The 18,622-nt window shown below is 39.6% G+C and overlaps 1 protein-coding gene across 5 annotated transcripts in view; it reads right to left on the bottom strand.

Annotated features, from left to right (window-relative positions):
- The window catches only part of chd7 (chromodomain helicase DNA binding protein 7), a 250,095-nt gene that overhangs the window by 212,431 nt on the left and 19,042 nt on the right, over positions 1–18,622 (bottom strand). For 3 of the 5 annotated variants that reach the window (XM_078216213.1, XM_078216214.1, XM_078216217.1), the window contains exon 2: positions 7,815–9,659. In XM_078216213.1, coding sequence (XP_078072339.1) covers positions 7,815–9,473 — 1,659 coding nt within the window. In that variant the 5' untranslated portion in view covers positions 9,474–9,659. The remainder of the gene's footprint in view (positions 1–7,814; positions 9,660–18,622) is intronic. The other 2 variants (XM_078216215.1, XM_078216216.1) reach the window with 1 other exon arrangement.

Below are 18,622 nucleotides of genomic sequence, written 5' to 3'. Positions count from 1 at the left end.
GGACGCTTTGAACTTTATTTCTGAGTCTCAAATTAGTATCCAAGCTTTTCAAAAATAATATTCAGGCACTTCAAACTTTGCACATTCGTAACAGATGATCAACTTTACATCCAGTTAGTTAGAAAAGTGAACTCTCTCAACAGCCTAGTGGGCAAAGACACTACATAACAGAACAGCAAGCCTTACAAGCCAAACATTAGACGATCACAGCTTAGGTAGCAAATAATCTTAACAGACTGGGCTACAGATGGAACAAATGTCAGAATTCCTGTTTAATCATTTCAAAAAGTTGAAGAAAATGATTAGAATTGTCTTCAATTTCCTCCTTAGCCTGCTGAAACCATCTAGACTCTCACAAAGAAACATCCACCTGGACAAAGGTAGTAGCAGGCGGGGTACTGTTGCTCCTGGAACTGTACCCTAGTATGAATTCAGTGAGAAAACTGGGACAAATGGGGATGACTTTGTAAGTATTGTGTATTAAATTGATGGAGCATAATAATATCTTCAATTTACAGCTGAAACAAAGCAGTAAACACAAAAATCAAACTGTATCACGAGAGCAACAACTGCACAATAACAAAGACAGAAGTGCAATTCCATGCATCTCAGCCAGTGATTAACTGTATTGCTTTGGGGAAGAGCTGTGTCAAAGACCAAGTGTTACTTCTCGACTGCTCTTGCACATCTAATAACCAGCTCAGAGTGTTTCCAGCAACCCTGGATGCTACCAAAAACTTCCTGGCAACAAGGCATAATGGCCGAGATAACAGGCACCAAAATTATTGTCCCTCTTAGTTCTCCAACCCTTTACAAGTTCCCTTGCCTATTTGCAAATGGTCAGTACCCGGCACAGGGCACTTGCACTAACTTTCCTCAGAAACTTGGGGAAATTACAGGCAAATCTGTCGTAACAGTTGACCAATTAAAGGTCTGAGAATATTTCCTTCTCGAAGATTAAAATATCAGTGTTCATAAAGAAAATAAAATCCATGCTAGGATGTTCTGTCTCAAATGCTGCAGCATTCATGTCCAAAACTGACCATGCCCAGCTTCTCAAAAGTAGAATATTTTCATGTTAATATGGTAAACTGGCTTCAAGCAGTCACATTAAAATAATGAGAGTCTGGTTATTGTCACGTGAAGTCGTCCATCTTTTCAAACAAAGTTATTTTATCCTATGGAGACACATTTGAAATAAATCTGCAAGAGTGTGGGTTCAAGTTCCACTCTAGGTCTTGAGCACAGAAACCTGGGCTGACACCCTGGTGATTGTGAACTCAGTGCAGTTCTGAGGCCCTGTCAACTCTCTCACGTGGATAGAAAAAGATCCCATATATTGTTTCAAAAAAGAGCAAGGCAGTGCCCTGCCAATATTTATCCTTCAATCGACATCACAAAATAAAACCGGGTCATTATCATATTGTTATTTGTTGAAGCTTGCTGAGAGCAAATTGCTTGTCACATTGTCAACATTACAGCAGTGACAACACTCTTAGTACTTCATTAGTTGGAAAGCACTTTGGAATATCTTGATCATGAAAGGTGCTATATAAATGCAAGCCTTTATTTTTACAATAGTCCATACATGCTCTTATTGCAGCTAAAAATGGCAGGGAATGTGGAGAAACATGACACCTTTAAGCAGTTGAGGGAAAAAATGATTTAATCATTAAAGGATTCAGCTCACTTCCTGTTTCAACCAATCATGGCTCAAAAATGCATAACATAATTATCTGATGAACAGAATTCTGTTTACCATGTCTACAAGTGCAAACATGTAGGCAACAGAATGGATAGATCAATGTGTACATTAGTTTGTCATATCTATAATTTGCATTTTGAGACTACACATTAAGAGTTAACTGCTATGTATGTCACTTTAAATTACTTCAAATGCAACATTTCATTAGCATATTAATCAATCCTTCCTATGTTAGAGACAGAATAAAGTAGTTCATTATTTATTAATAGACAAAAGTAATTCTAACTGTTGTTTTGTTGGGTTAAATTCAGTAAAATTGCAGCAGCACGGTGGCACACTGGTTAGCACTACTGCCTCACAGCGCCAGGGACCCGGGTTCGATTCCAGCCTTGGGTGACTGTGTGTGGAGTTTGCACGTTCACCCCGTGTCTGTGTGGGTTTCCTCCAGGTGTTTGGGTTTCCTCCCACATACAAAGATGTGCAGGCTAGATGGATTAACAGGGTAAATGTGCAGGTTACGGGCATCGGGCGACCATTGGGCTGGGCAAGATGCTCATAGGGATTCTAAAACTCTAACAACCACTGCTTTGCAATAAGTGATCCCAGCTTGAAGCCTCAATTTAGAAAAACTATTGAACGGTTTTGAAGATCTGTCACTAAATGTATCTTTTCACGTACCATCGCATTACTTAATCTGTAAACCGATATCTGGGAAAAATAATGTTAAGGGGATTGAGTATCAAATATTAAATGATTTAGAAAGGATAAACTCAGATTGAGAATTATAGTTACAGCATAGAGTCTGCCATTTGACCTGTTGTACTGCCTCTCCAAGAACTCAGTTAGTCGCACTCTGCAGACCTTTCCCAATGAAAATTTTCTCTCTTTTGATGCTTAGTTAATTATTTTTGGAAAGCTATGATTAAATCTGTCTCCCCCATACTATCAGTGCATCCCAGATCTTAACCACTCACCAAGTAAAGATTTCTCATATCAACATAGTTCTTTCACCTATCACCCACCTTAAGTCGGTGTCCTCTGGTTCTTGACCCCTCTGCTAATGGCAACAGTTTCTCTCAATCTACTCTGTCTAAATGCCTCGTGATTTTGGACACTTTGATCAAATCTCCATTCAGCCTTCTCAAAGAGAACCCCATCTCTTCCAATATCCACATAAGTTGTTCATTCCAGGAACCATTCTTGTGGATCTTTTTTGCACCCTTTCTAATGCCTTCACATCTCTCAAGTCTGCAACCAGAAATGCACACAAAGTTCCAAATAAGGCCAGTGTTTTCTAGAGGTTTGTCATAACTTTCTTGTTTTTGCACTATGCCCAGGATCCCATATGCTTTTTCAACTACTTTCTCAACTTGCTCTGGCACCTTCAATGATTTGTGTACCTATACCCATGTGTCTCTGTTCCTTCAGCCCTTTAGAATTGTATTCTTACCTATATCACTTCACACTTCTCTATCAAATTTCATCTTGCGTATGTCTACCATTTTCATTAGCCTGTCTCAAGTAAATTAGGACAGTAGAGTCACAAATCTTACAGGAGCTTCTTCCAATTCGTCAGGAGCGGGAATTGTCTACCAAAGGAAATTTGTTTTAAACCACAGAATATAATAAAGTTGGCAAATATTTTGTTGAATTACAAATGGAAAGTTACTTTTGTAGAATTACATAGTAAACTCATTGGGAGACCAGGGTAAGTACATGAAGTATTTGTTTAATCAGGGCTAATGCCATTTTGTTTCCTTAGGTTCCCCTGGGGTTTCAGAGTAGTTTGATTGCCAGGGACAGGGTCATGTGCTTAATGGGAGGAGCTAGACTTGCAGGGGGAACACTCTTTCATTTTTAAAACCAGCAGTTACTGCCTGGTTCTGAAAGAAGCAAGGTGTCTCTGTCTCTTTATTTCTAGACGCTGTCTAAAAGCTCCAATACTGGCAACCCAAGTACAAACAAGTAGTTTGTGTTTTGCTAACTAATTTTAAAGAGGGAATTTAAGTCTATAAGAGGAATATAGCTCGAAATGGGACTCATAGGGCAAGGTGAGCAGTTAAGAATTACATCTAGTCATGTTTAAGTATTATTCAATTGTTAAAAGTTAAGCTAATATATTTGTTTTAAACTTTGTTAAATAAAAGTTGTTTTGATAATGATTCCCTAGTTTGTCAGTAGAATCTTACCTCGAGTGAAACACTCTATCCTCACATTAATGCCAAAATAGCGAATTGTTGGGAGTCTAATCTGACTTCATGGTATGCCTTCGGGTTTCTGATCTGGTATCCTAACTACTCAAAGTCTTCCTGTCGTGTCCTGATCAATTCCCTCAACAATATGGTACTATGGTCACCTGAATAGCAACATCAATTGTACTTAAAACTATTATGCTACCATGAGGCAGGGTAACAGACCAAATCCAATAGTTTGCATTTAAGAATACTAAATTTGGAATTAATTATATTTATCGCAATCATATCAGTCTTAAAATTCTAATCTTATTCCATTTAAACTTGGGAGGAAAAATAAATGATGTAAATTCCAACACAATCTAGAGTTTGTTTAAACAAATCCCAATTTTTCTCTCACAATGAAAATTCCATCCACTTCTGACCATGTGCCTCATCTCTCAGTTCTACCAAAGCGTACTAGAAAAATAAACTACACATCAACAAACCACAATGCCAAAGACCTGGAATGTTTGAGAGATCAGAATGATTTTGCCAGCTTTGCTCCTCTGATGGTAGTGGTTCTGCAATGCACAATCTAAAAGCTCGACAAAACACTGGGAGTACTTGTCAATATGGAGAAAGAGCAGGTGCGATTGAGTTTTATTGCTTTGCTACCAGAGCTACTATGTCAGATTCAAAATGCCAAATTGAAAATTGAATATTAGTACAAATGAAAAAGTACACTTTCATTAGCATGGGGTAAATACAAGAAAATAATCAAATACACGACAATACATGATCATGCTGATGGACGAGTCAATGGCATCTAAATTGAATTGTAAATTAGATTATAGAAATGATGCAGGCCCCATTTACTTGTGAAAGCATTTAATCAACGAGCATTACTTTTTTTTATAAAATGCATTTTTCCCCCCAATCCAATGCTGAGACAGACTTTTGGTATTAACTGAAGTTTATTTAGATCTACATTGAAAAACCGTTGTCTAATTCAGCATAAGCAAGCAGTAGAAAACCTCAAAAAACAGTGCACTACTGTTTCCTATTTCAAAAACATTCACTGGTATCTGGAAGTCATAACTCATCATTTGGGACAAAAGAAACAGCGGGGCCAGTTAGCAGTTGTGCATTTAAGAGCATACAGAAGTAATTCAATGATGGCTGTTTAATAAAACAGTTGGTAAAACACACTCAAGGCACTGTCTACCACAACTGGATACTTACCACACTCAGTGGAGTTTCAGATTGTAAAAGCAGTTGCGCTGAGACATTTTGCCCAAGTCAAATCCTTAAAACAGCTAAGCAAACCATACTGTAAACTTTAGAACCAGCATATTGGTGGTCAAGAAATATTCACAGCAACAGGTTGCATTTGTATAACTTGGTTTTCGTAGGAGTTTTGTAACAAAGTCAGTCACAAGCTATTTGAGGAACGAACAATTTTTAAAGCTTACTCTACAACTTTTCAATAGCAACAATTCCAGTTCAAAAAGCTTGAGGTAACTCATCACCTAAAATGCTTCAACGTACAGATAACCTAAAATTTGTTTTCTTTTTAAAAATATCTTTATGAGACAGTACCTATACCTATCATCTGATTATTTATTAAAAGAGACATTGGGGTGGAACATGAAGGTCATCTAATGGGAAATAAAATAATTTATTTATACCCTGCCAATCAAAACTGTGTTACCTGCAACTAGCATTTTTAAACAGTAACTTGGTCGGTGACAAATGAAAAGGAACATAATCCTTGCTTTGCACCAGGAATGAGATGAATGTGGCATTTCAGTAGATTGCAGAGAGACAGATGGCCAACATTGCTGGAATGAGTTGAGGTAGGTCAAAGAAAGTGAGGAAAGACAGCCATAGTCTCCAAACTTACAACAACATTTTTTCCTTTATTCTTTGATGAGATGCGGGTGTTGCTGACAAGGTCAGTATTTGTCGCCCATCCCTAATTGTCCTTGAACTGAGTGGCTTGCTTGGCCATTGCAGAGGGCAGTTAAGAGCTAATCACATTGCTGAAGGCAGATTTCCATCCCCTAAAAGATATTAGTGAACAAGAAAGGAATCGACAATGGATGATAGCTTCATTGTCACCATTATCGAGACTAGCTTTCAATTCCAGATTTATTTATTTGTATTTAAATTCCACCACCTAGGTGAGATTTGAATCCATGTCTCCAGAGGATTAGCCTGGGCCTCCAAATTACTAGTCCAGTGATAGTACCACTATACCACAACCTCCCGCATGCTTATATAGTGTCTTTAACATAATGAAACACCACAAGATGCATCACAGGAGCATTATTAAACAAAGAATGACACCGAGCCACAAAGGCGATATTAGGTCAGATGACCAAATGCTTTAAGAACATCTCAAAGGAGAGAGGTAGAGAGATAGAGAGGTGTAGGAGGGAATTCCAGATCTTAGGGCCTAGGTAACTGATGTCACAATCACCAATGGTGGAACAATGGTTTGGAATGCACAAAGGGGCAGAATTAGATGAGTGCAGATTTCTCAGAGGGTTGTGGAGTTGAAGGAAATTATAGAGATAGGAGGGGTAAGGTCATAATGGGATTTGAAAACAAGAATGGGAATTTTAAAGTTAAGATGTTGTTTGATTGGGATCCCATGTAGGTCAGCAAGCACAAGAATGGGACATGCTAAGACACAGGTGCCAGAATCTTGTATGACCAAGTTTAGAGAGGGTAGAATGTGAGACACCAGCCAGGAGTGCATAACGAAGATAAAGTCACGGATGAGGTTTTCTGCAGATGATTGGAGATGGGGCAAAGTCAAGCTATGTCACAGAGGTGGAACATCATGGTCTTAGAGATGGCACGAACAAGGTCAGACGTTCATCTCAGAATCATGTGTGACACCAAGGTTGTAACAAGATTGTCTTAATCTCAGACTATCACCAAGGAGAGGGATCGAGTCAATCGTTAGGGAATGGAGCTTGGGAGTGGGAACCAAAAACAATGACTTGAGTCTTATCAATATATAATTGGAGGAAACGTCTGCTCATCCAGTACATAATTGTGCATAGAATGTCACTTTAGGATTTTGACCGGTGTGCTTTCAGTAATGCTAGTGATTCAGAAGTCAGTTTGACAAGCATTGCACGAGTATTCATTGGACCACAGTCATGAAGAAATGATGCCAGGGTTTAGAAAGAGAAGTTTGGAGATCTGATTCGAGATATGTTGAGTGCAAATTTCTTGAGAAGGAGAAAAAGGGTTGGAAGGAAATATACAGATATGGTTTATCATGAAGCAGAGGACATGATGTGTCGTCAGTAGGACAGGAAGGGAATTAAGGGAGCAAACAGGCTGCTAGAATGTGTGAAGACTCAGCTCGTTGGAGGCTGGAGGAAATGCTAGAAGTTTGCTGGGTAGAAAAGAGTCAAGATTAATTCACAAAAGCAGCATACACAGACGGCTTCAATTATGTATACAAAAAGGTTCACTTAACACAAAAAGGATATGAGCAAAATTGAAGGCATAAATATAACCACAGATAAACAGCTTTTTCAACACTTTTTAAGCATAGTTGTGTTTTCACATGTACTTTGGTTGGAACGTTCAATCCAGAATATTAAATATATAAAAATAATCTACCTTAGGATTTGCATGTTGAAAGTGATCTCCATTTCAACCACATATTAATTTGTAGATTTTCTTCACGTTTGCCTAAAACAATGCCAAGCTGCATGTTGTTTTTTTTAAATAAGCAAACCTCAAGCAACATAAGAGTTGGAAATTCCATTGCGTGATTCACAGTAAGTGTCATGGTAAACAATTCACAATGCATACTTTAATAACTTTCTACACTTTAACAACCATTAATATGCAATTATACATGTTATGATACTCAGACTGCAATTACAACACTGCCATAATTTACATACATCACTCACCTGATGTTGGGCAGGCACTTGTTGCAATGTGGCCTTAGGTGAAGAATGTTGTGACTGTACCCATGGCTGATGTTGATGAGATGTAGGAGAAGTTTGATGATGCACTGTTGGATGCTGTTTCACAGGTGGACAAGTTGGCAATTGAGGCTGAAAAGGCTGATTTGGGTGCTGCTGGCCAGACATTAGACGTTCCTGCATCACCTGATCGGCATGATTCCCACTGGGACCCAGTGCACCGACTGGTCTTGGAAGGCTGCCAATATCCCTTGGTACAGAAGGGCTCATGTACTGTTGTGTCTGCATGCTTCTGGGACCAATGCTCCTCTGTCCAAGTCCCATGGTGCCTGGGGACTGATGTGACTGTTGAGGCAGGGGCATGCTTGAATAGCTTCCAACCTCCAACTGCATTCCAGCACTGCCTGGCCTAACCTGTGGAGGAGGGGTACCTGCTGGGTTACTCATTGCTTTCATAGGTGACATTGGAGGTGGAGAAGCATAAGTTCCCTGAGACTGTGTGGGGTGCATAGTTTGTGCATTAATTTGGTTAAGTGGGCCACCTGGATGTATAGGCTGCTGGTGCATTAGTCCTTGGCTGGTGCCAGGTGGGAATGCCACAGTATTTGGATAGCGGGGTATTGACTGGTTCACAGCTGGGTTATTATTAAGGCCTAGGTTTTGATTGATCCCTGTATTACTGTTAACTAATCCCTGATTAATGTTACTATAAGGATATTGTGAATACTGCCCTGAGCTACTTACAGATTGTGAAGGTACTGCTTGGCTACGTGAGCTAAAGTTTAAATTTTGTTGCCTGTTACTGGTTTGTTGAGAAGGGTTAGGGGAGAATCTTGGACTGTGAGCAATGGAATCTCCATGGAGAGAATTGGGGGGAGGGGGATGAGGATGGTATTGCTGGGTTGGAGTGTGACGTAAGGAAGGACCCATGTTGGGGGTTTGCTGAGGCATGTGAGATAAGTGGCCTGGTCCTGAAGTTCCCATGAAAGGATTTCCCTGGCTGAGGGCCTCTTGACCCTGAGTGAATTGGTTCACCCTCTGCTGCTGTGGCTGGTTGTGCTGTTGCAAAGAATAATCACTACGTGTCAGGTAATTCCCCAGCTGTTGCATATGCTGAGCATGCCCTTGCCCTTGAGGTGGTGGCTGTGGTTGCTGCTGTTGCTGGAAGGTAGGTCGGATCTGGTCTGGCACCTGGACAGCACGTGGTCCCCACATGGAGCTGCTGTCTACAAATTGCTGTCCACACCTTTCAGTCTGCATAGTTGGGTACACTCCCATCTGAGCACCGCTGTGAGGGACTGGCGGAACTGAGGGGTTGTGGTACTGTGAGTGAGGCGATGCCATGCCATTCCCAGGAGTATTACCGATCATTCGATTAGGCTGATCTACCAGGTGTATTTTCTGCTGTTCAAACGGACCAAAATGATCATAGTGAGCCAGCTTAGTTTGAGTCTGAGTGGGTGGGGGATGATGGAGGGGAGATTGCATGGAGCCAAATCCTTGATCCATGGGTAGTTGTTGCCCAAGAGCATTCACTGGATTCTCTGAAAAACCACATTCTCCAAGACCTTCAAGCCCTTCACTGAAAATGTTCCCATCATCACCAAACAAACTCAGCATACCAGGATCTGCCATCTTCCTTGTGCTCACAGCTCTCCTAGTGGCACAAAAAGTGAACTATTCTGTGCTTCACCTCACCGCTTCCCTTCAAGGTGTACGTCCTCAAAGCTTTAAATCCTATGACTAATCTCCTGCATGTCACTCCACATTTCCTTAATTCTTTTGGACAATTCAGTGTCAGGCAAAGTCTGGATAGAGGTCCTAGGGAGAAAATGAAAACAAAATAAAATTGGGGACAAATGGGATGAATAATGTGGCACACACAAAGACAATCAATAAGGTCACATTAAGATGTTTCCTTCCCTCTATATAGACTGACACACAGAGCTTTCTAGGAAGTTTAAAAAGTTAAGACTGTAAAATTGAGTAACACATACAGTTTGTACCAAGAGTATCCTACACAATGTATTATTCATAACCAGTGCAAGCACTAACCTGACCCATTAATTCATTCTTCATTACTCTCTTCGGTTCTACATTCCTGGTTGCAAAAGAACAAAAGAACACAAACTGCAGCCACAGCAGCTGCCAACACACCAGGCAAGCAGCTGTATGAATACAGCAGAACACTCCATCTGCTACAGTAAGGCCGAGTATACGTACCAACCTCCTCCATTGCGTTCCTAACCTCATCATCCTTAAGAGCAACATAATCAAATATCCAAGCAGAAACACATATGATAAAATTCAAATAGTGCACAGGACTGCATTCTATTAAAACTAGTTCAGATAACTAGTATATCTTAAACAGTAGCAGGGGTTGGTAAATGCATAGCCCACAACAGAAAATAAAACTTAACCTTTATGTTAATTGTACAAAGGTATTGATCCAAGTACATCCTTAGATTTATTTATAATTGGACATGCATTTATTCAAACTCAACTGTTGCTAACACTAATTCACTATGATCCAACTGGCATTTCGGTATAAACCTTTGACAATTGTACATTTGATAACTTTAAGTTAAAGTCCAACAAGTGTAAATAAATCAGTGTTTTCGCCCCTCCAACCACATGCCAGAAATGAATGAGTAGCCAAAACAATGGATTTACAGATTCCAGGCCACATTTTCAAAATGATCTGACAAAGGAAGCACAGCCACAGGGTTCATCACTCACCCTGAGGCAAACAGATTACCAGTGATGTAACAAGCTCCATTTGTGACTAAGTGCGTATTCCAGCTGGAGTGTCTGGCAGATTATTCTTTCACCATTCAGACAAAGCTAAACAGCAGGATGACCATTTAGTAGTGCATCCCAACCTCCATAAAGTTAAAACTATCGAAACTGGCCCCACAGAATATTACAAGGAGAGAAGGTTGAAGAACATTGCAATGAATTACTCCTTTTTGTTTTACAGCTACATTCTAAATCTCATCAGGACCAAGTTAGTACTTGCAGCTCCACTTCAATTCATCTGAAATAGACTTCATTCTTGGTCAAGAGTTAAATATTTTCACCCCACCCACTCTTTCTAATCAGCAACGAGGATATTTATCACCCCAAACTACTTTACCACTAGTTTGAACAAAGAGCATCAGCATCTCTCTATCTGACACTGTACATTGCTCAACACTATTTCAGTGCATCATGGTCAGCTATGACATTCACAAGTACAATTACACAGCATGAAACAAAGCAGCTTCAGAGCCATCTGCTCCTACTGACCTATTTTTTATTGAAGTGCAATGATCCTTAATCACTTGCACTGGAGGGAAGGGATGTTTTCACATAGAAAACTATACAAATTTAGAAATTACACATATTTCTGCAAGCTCTCCTGTCTAAAAGGATGGAGAAGAAACAACAAAGCAAACAGTCTCATTTTACCCTTTTCTTTGTACAAAGCCAGCAATCTAATCACAACATATTACAGTAAACTGAGTGTTATCCAGAACTCTACCAACTGGAATTCACTAGGAACCAGAATTTAACAGCTCAATTCTTTTTTGTAAAAGACTTTCAGTATTCAGATAATGCAATCTTTTAAAAAATAGATTATAAATCTGCAGAAGTTGTTCTTGAACTTTACATTGGAATTGTTAAATGATTGGGTCAGTTTTGATTATTTTACCCGAGCAAAGATATACCGCATCTTTCTTGGGTCCAGAGTAATGCAACACCCTGTTAACTGATATTTTTTTTATCTAACCAGCACCACACATTCCCCAAGCAAGCTGGACAAAGATTTTACTGTATTTTACTATGTCAGTCTAATACAAAGAAAGTGGATGAAGGGGGAGCCAATAAGGGTGATGGGGGGAGCCAATTTCACTACCAACATCCTAGTACTGCATCGAGTGATCTCCAAGCAATTATATCTGCTTATAAAGCAGAGATTAAATTAATAGAAGACCAAGGGGTGGGACCCAATGGCTACATGCTGAAGCACGGAAGAAATATAGTCACAAATTAGTATTAACATACATTTTCCTTCATAGTTGAGGTAGTCATTGATAAACAAATCTGGTCTTTTTTCATTATTTTGTACTTAAAACATCTTAAGAGGCTTGACCCAGCATATTTCTGCGAATTGGGTTATGAGATTGCCGATTGTCCCCATAATGCCAATTGGCTCCCTGCTCAAATAGGCTTTTCTTACGGTCATCATTACATTCCTTTTCTTTCCCTCTGCAACCATTGACTGCAGTCGAAAATAATTTATCTGTTCCTCTTTCGCAGCACAGCATAGTGTATGTGATTGGGGGCAACTTATCCATCAGGAATAAACTGCAGCACAAAGACAGGCTGAGTGTCACAGGATATAAATGGGCAAAGGTCACAACAGTAGTTTTGCATGGGGCTCTGGCTGGTACACATATGCATGGCTGCCTCTTTCTGTCAATACTATACTGCAATTAATCAAGAACATTAATTATATATAATCTACCTCAAAAGTAAATTGAATACAAGGATGTTGCCTAGGCCAGGAATTACACTTGTATGCTAAATGTACTGGCCTGCTTCTGGAATTTGTACAGCTGCATTCTATTCAACACCCTCAACCCCTCCTCCTATTACTCATACTACCATAGGCCTTAGTTTCCATCATAAGGAAACTCATTCAACAGCTCTAGAAACAAGGGCTCTTATGGAAACATAAATCCCTGCTCAATTTCTACGTTTAACTTGAACCCAATAGTTACTATAGAATATAAAAAGGGTTCTAAAAAAAAACTTATAACCGTTGCTCATTCACAATACACAACATACCCACCTACCATTAAAAATTCCCCTTTGATACCATCCCACTAAAATCAATGAGACCTACTTTCTGTGCATTTTACAAGTTTCAAGCTCAAGTGTAACAATTTTAATTGCCACAACACAAGAATATTAAAACAGATTACAGCAAAAGCAGTTTGTACTATTCTCACAACTGACTGACAAATAAAATGAACTAACTTTGATATAGGTGATCAAAGCTAATTTCTGACTGCATTACATCCTGCATTATATCCTGATTTCAATTTCTAACAAGGGCCTTTTAAAAATTTCTGTTATGGGTAGAATAGCCTGTACTAAGCGTGCTCCCAGGATTTATGCATTGTGCTGCCCAGATTTGGGTCAATCACAGGACAATGTTAAATTACCAGTTTGATGCATGTAGTCTCCATTCTGCATTCATATCAGACATGTGCCACCCTGATAAACTTTTAACGGTGCACACATTTGACCCAGGCCAATTTTAGGGTCAACGGTGAGCATTTTAACCTCAAATAAATGAACCAACTTATTTATATACAGCTAACCATAACAACAGAGTTGTTAATAATCCTCAAATAAAGAAGTAATTCATGCAAATGTTAGAATATATAAACTTGGCTGAGTTTTTCCACTGCCAAATTCTCCAGAAAAGATGGGAAAATGTTGATAGTTGGATATATCGACACAAAAAGTCCGTAGCAAATGCTATGTAAATGGATACATATGACCATAACCTAGAACTTTAGCTGAAACTTATTTGTTGTCCTTCCCCTCTCCTTTCATAGTGGTAGGTTCATACATTCTTTTGTCAATTGGGCATGTTATGTAGTCAGGGAGGGAAAGGTCATGTCAGATATTTGAATACATATCCAAATCCCTTCTTTTCCTTTTTGCACAATTATATCACACACCCTGCACCACCACAGTTCCCCACCCACTATCCCAAGAGATGTAAAGGTAGATCAATATATTGTATTCATTGCATGCTTACATCTCCCAAGAAATGTAAACATATAATGAAAAGCAAAATACTGCAAATGCTGGAAATCTGCAATAAAAACAAAAAATGCTGGAAAATCTCAAGCCTGGCAGTGCCTGTGGAGAGAGAAACAAAGTTAATGTTTCAAGTCCGCATGACTCTGCTTTTAACACTAGAAGGAAACTGAGCAAGGTCCAATGTGTTAACCATCCAAAATCTTTAGTGATCTTCTAGTTTCCAAAAATGTGCTTTAACATCCCTCCTCCAAAAAAGTTTGCTGGACATTCATTACAGGTAATTTCTCAGAAAAATAAAACTTACTAACATTCATTCTGCATCAAGTCAAGACTGTTCTACATGTTGGCTAATAACATCACTTGTTACTTAACACCCTCAGCTTTCCATTAAACCACCGCTCTCTCTCTGCCTCCCGCCGCCCCCCCCAACCCCCACGGGAAAATTCACCGCTGCATAGTTGTAATGTTAAATGGGCACCTGAAATTTCCCCAGCTCTGAGTTACTGAAAACATTTACTGGAGTATCACTAACAATCGATTTCCTTCTATAAACCCTTGAAATTAGCTCAGACCTTTTCATTTACTTTTACTTGCTACAAGGGCAAGATTCAACAGTTAAAAATGGATACCAAATACATGTTCAACTGAAATCCCATCCCCTTGTTAGCATTCATAAGTTTGCGCGAGTTATCCAGCAATGGTCCATTTAATTAACAGAGGTACTTTCAACATTATCTTGACCACGTTCCATTACCTGTTCTAGATGCATTGTGGTTTTCCTAATAAGTTTTTCTGCCCAAAAGCCTAAAATGCCTCTTCAAGCCAAAGTTAGTGAAGGTGCAGTTTCCAGCTTACCTATCAAAGTGAACCACTTAATGTTAACAAAAGATGTCAGTGTTCAGATACTGATGAAACGGAGAGAATAATTTATTAATTGTAAGCCTATCTTTTTTTAAAAGGCAAGAAAATCTAAAAGTGAGCTGAATATTGCTTCGTATAGACATGCACACACAAAATATAATTAAAATCCTGAGAAGCATCCAGTTAAATGGGTGGCAAATCTGCACCCAAATATAAAGGGATATAACATTAATTCTAAGGGAGTTGCGCTTATTGATTTTAACACAAGTGCAAGCTCATCCACAATGGACCCAACAAAAGAGAGTATATTCTAAATGGTAGAAAGCTAGAAATTGGAAGAGCAGAAAATCACTAGAAATTAATGGGGATGTACAAAAAGGAATTTAAAGGGTAAATGCTATGCTGTTAGCCTTCATCTTGAAGGGACTGAAAGTATAAAACTCTGTTTAGACAGCATCTGGAATACTGTGTATTGCACTTTGAGGAGGATATAGTGGCCTCGGAGTTTTTAAATTTTTTTGAACTCCAATGTTAAAGTTACAAAGCCAATGTCCAGAATGGACCAGACTAACCCAAATCCATTCCTTGCTTGCTCCAAAAATCAAAATCCAATTGAATCCAGCTCAAGGTCCCCACAAGGGAGACAAACAAGACCAAGCTAACAAGATGAGGCATTGCACCCCATCTTGGCTTGATCTGATGCTTGATCTTAGCCAAAAGGCTGAGAAGCGATTTGGTGCAGTGCAGTTTCACCAGAACAACAGTGGTGCCAAAAGGGTTAAATTGAAAAGCGGTGCCTTGGGTATCGAAGATCTAATTAAAGTGTGTAAGATGATTAAAGGATTTGATAAAGGGAGAAAAAATATTTCCTTTAGTGGGGGAATTTAGAATAGACTGAGAAAAAGGAGCATAACCTCAAAATTAGAGCTCGACTGCTTAGAAGTGAAATCAGGGAGCACTTATTCATAAAAAGATAAATGGAAATCTGGAATCCTTCCTCCTCCCAAATAAATTGAGGCGAATCCAATGTAAGTGTCAAACTGAGATGAGACTTTTGGGACATGAGCATCACTGGTTGCCCTTGAGGTGGTGATGGTGAGCTGCCTTCTTGAATCGCTGCAATCCATGTTCTGTGGATTGACCCACAATGCCCTTAGGGAGGGAATTCCAGGATTTTGACCCAGTGACTGCGAAGGAATGGCGATATATTTCCAAGTCAGGATGGTGAGTGGCTTGGAGGGGAACTTGCAGGTGGTGGTGTTCCCATTTATCTGCTGCCCTTGTCCTTCTAGATGGAAGTGGTCATGGGTTTGGAAGGTGCTAAGGATCTTTGGCGAATTGCTGCAGTGGATCTTGTAGATATTATGCACTGCTGCTACTGAACATCGGTGGTGGAGGGATTGAATGTTTGTAGATGCAGTGCCAATCAAGTGGGCTGCTTTGTCCTGGATGGTGTCAAGCTTCTTGAGTGTTGTTGGAGCTGCACCCATCCAGGCAAGTGGGGAGTATTCCGTCACACACCTGACTTGTGCCTTGTAGATGGTGGATAGGCTCTGGGGAGTCAGGAGGTGAGTTACTCGCTGCAGCATTCCTAGCCTCTGATCTGATCTTGTAGCCACTGTGTTTATGTGACGAGTTCAGTTGAGGACGTTAACAATGGGGGATTCAGTGATAGTTACACCATTGAATGTCAAAGGACTGTCAGACTGTCTCTTATTGGTGATGGTCATTGCCTGCATTTGTGTGGTGCGAATGTAACTTGCCATTTGTCAGCCCAAGCCTGGATATTGTCCAGATCTTGTTGCATTTGAACATGGACTGCTTCAGTATGAGTTGTCGTGAATGTGCAGTCATTGGCGAACATCCCCACTTCTGACTTTATGACGGAGGGAAGGTCAGTTAAATACAGTTAAAAGACATTGGTCATTATCCACTTGCGGAAATGCTGGTGTTGGACTGGGGTGGACAAGATGAGAGGTCACACGACACCAGGTTATATTCCTCTAGGTTTATTTGAAATCAAGCTTTCGGAGCGCTGCTCCCTCGTCAGGTGAAGTCCTCAAGGAGCAGCACTTCAAAAGTTTGAGATTTCAAATAAACCTATTGGACTATAACCTGGTGTTGTGTGACCTCTTATATTATCTAATTGAACAGCAGAACAGGCCTGTAAGGTTGAACGGCCAACTCAATATAGGTATATAAACCAGCAGCTAATCAAGTCAAATTATACACTGCTACTTGCTCTCATCATTAAGGTTTTCTTAAATACTCATCACAACAGGTACAGACTGCACAGGCTGATATGTGGCTCGACCCCACCCCACTGCAACTCTAGTTACCAAGTTTGCTATAAACCTGAGAAAGTTAGCCAAAAACGCTTTCTCCAAAACCAATTACTATCTCCCAGAAACCAAGAGGAGCACTAAAGAAGCTATACACTCGCATTCAGCAATCACGCAAGTAGTCAAGCTTTAAATTCAAGAGTGTCTGACTATTTAACTGGGTATCTCACCACCACAGGAATGTGCTTAAACAGGCTCCAAGTTTTTTTTAAAATCAGCACTGGGAGCCTGATGACCAGATAACCAGAGGCCCATAGTTGATGTCGAGGGAACATTTTAGGCTGTCTCTCTCAGCTATATCACATGTTGTGTGGCTGGAGTTACAGGTTACAAGAAGCTGTGATCTAGTAGAATCAACTGGTCAGCTTTGGCTGCATCAACTGATACTGCTGACAGAAAACTATGCTTAAACAAAAATGCTAACAGCCTCACTCACCCCAATTCTGAGTTAAGAATTGAACTTTTGATCTTTGTCTTACAAGACCAGTGCTCTAACCACTGAGCTATTGAGCCAACATCTCACATCCCAATAGTCTTCAAGTACTGCACAATTTTAAGGAGCATGGAACACAAGTAATCCAGGTTACACTGTATTCCCTTACGCCTGAATGGTTTTTATTCTATGTTTTACAAACTAAAGCTATTATCACTAAAAACCATGATGTTTATCCAAAATGCATCTAGTGCATCATAGAACCATAGAGCATCTCTTTTCCCTCCAATTACTGCTGCTCCTTCTTCCCTCACCCAACACACACAACGTCAATCAATTCACCATTGATTGTATTGTATTGTATGAATATGCATAATACTCGATTGGTTTGCCATCCTTTTCATTTGGAAAAAATTATAACTGCAGTCTAATTTTGTTTATATTTTCTATGACTCAAGCTTACACAGCGACAGTTCTGCATTACAAAACAGTGTTTCCTCGCACATGATTAATTATGCAAATACAACTTGCATTTAATATAGCACCATAATGGAGAAAATGTTCCAAGACACTTCTTACTAATGATAAGAAGATATTTAGACAGGTGATTAAAAGCTTGGTCAACGATGTGGGAGTTCAAAGATGAGTAGGGATTGGGGATAATGAGGGGGGCAGGGAGGGAATTCCATAACATAGCACCCAAGTAGCCAAATATCAGTTATCAATGCTTGGGAGGGGAAGATGCACAAGAGGTCATAATCAGTGTAACTGAAAGTTGTTGGGGGTGGGGAAAAAAAGAGAACTTTGGGGGTGAAGTTACAAAGATAGGGAGATATAAAACCAGAAGTGATTTAGACACAAGGATGGGAACATTAAGACCACAGACTTAGAACTTTTGTCTAAAAAGGTCTTTAAAGTACATATTGCATTAAAAAGTTGAAAGTATTAAAAAAACTCCAAGATCAAAAACTATTTTGTCCACAAAATAAAAACTTATATCAAGGTTCAAGTACTTTTTCCTACTTGAGAGGAACAGGAACCTGAACAGTACATGCAACGTGTTTCACTTGAGGCAAGATGCATTTTTCTTGCCTTGTAATACTTTGTTATATGAAACACCACCTAAAATATCTCTACATATATTTATCTCATTCATCCCATTTTAGGCACAACTTTGATTCCATTTATTACAGCAGAATTAAGGGTTCAGGATTAAAAGAACAGAGCTGCTTGCATACAAGAATAGCAGAAAGCACAAGGAAAACATCTCCTGTAGTTGCATACAAAATCAAGTATTTTCATTTAGGCTCCAATTACAAAACCAA

The sequence above is a fragment of the Mustelus asterias genome, chromosome 7 (assembly GCF_964213995.1).
Source record: "Mustelus asterias chromosome 7, sMusAst1.hap1.1, whole genome shotgun sequence".
Taxonomy (NCBI): domain Eukaryota; kingdom Metazoa; phylum Chordata; class Chondrichthyes; order Carcharhiniformes; family Triakidae; genus Mustelus; species Mustelus asterias.
This window is presented reverse-complemented; position numbering and strand designations above follow the sequence as displayed.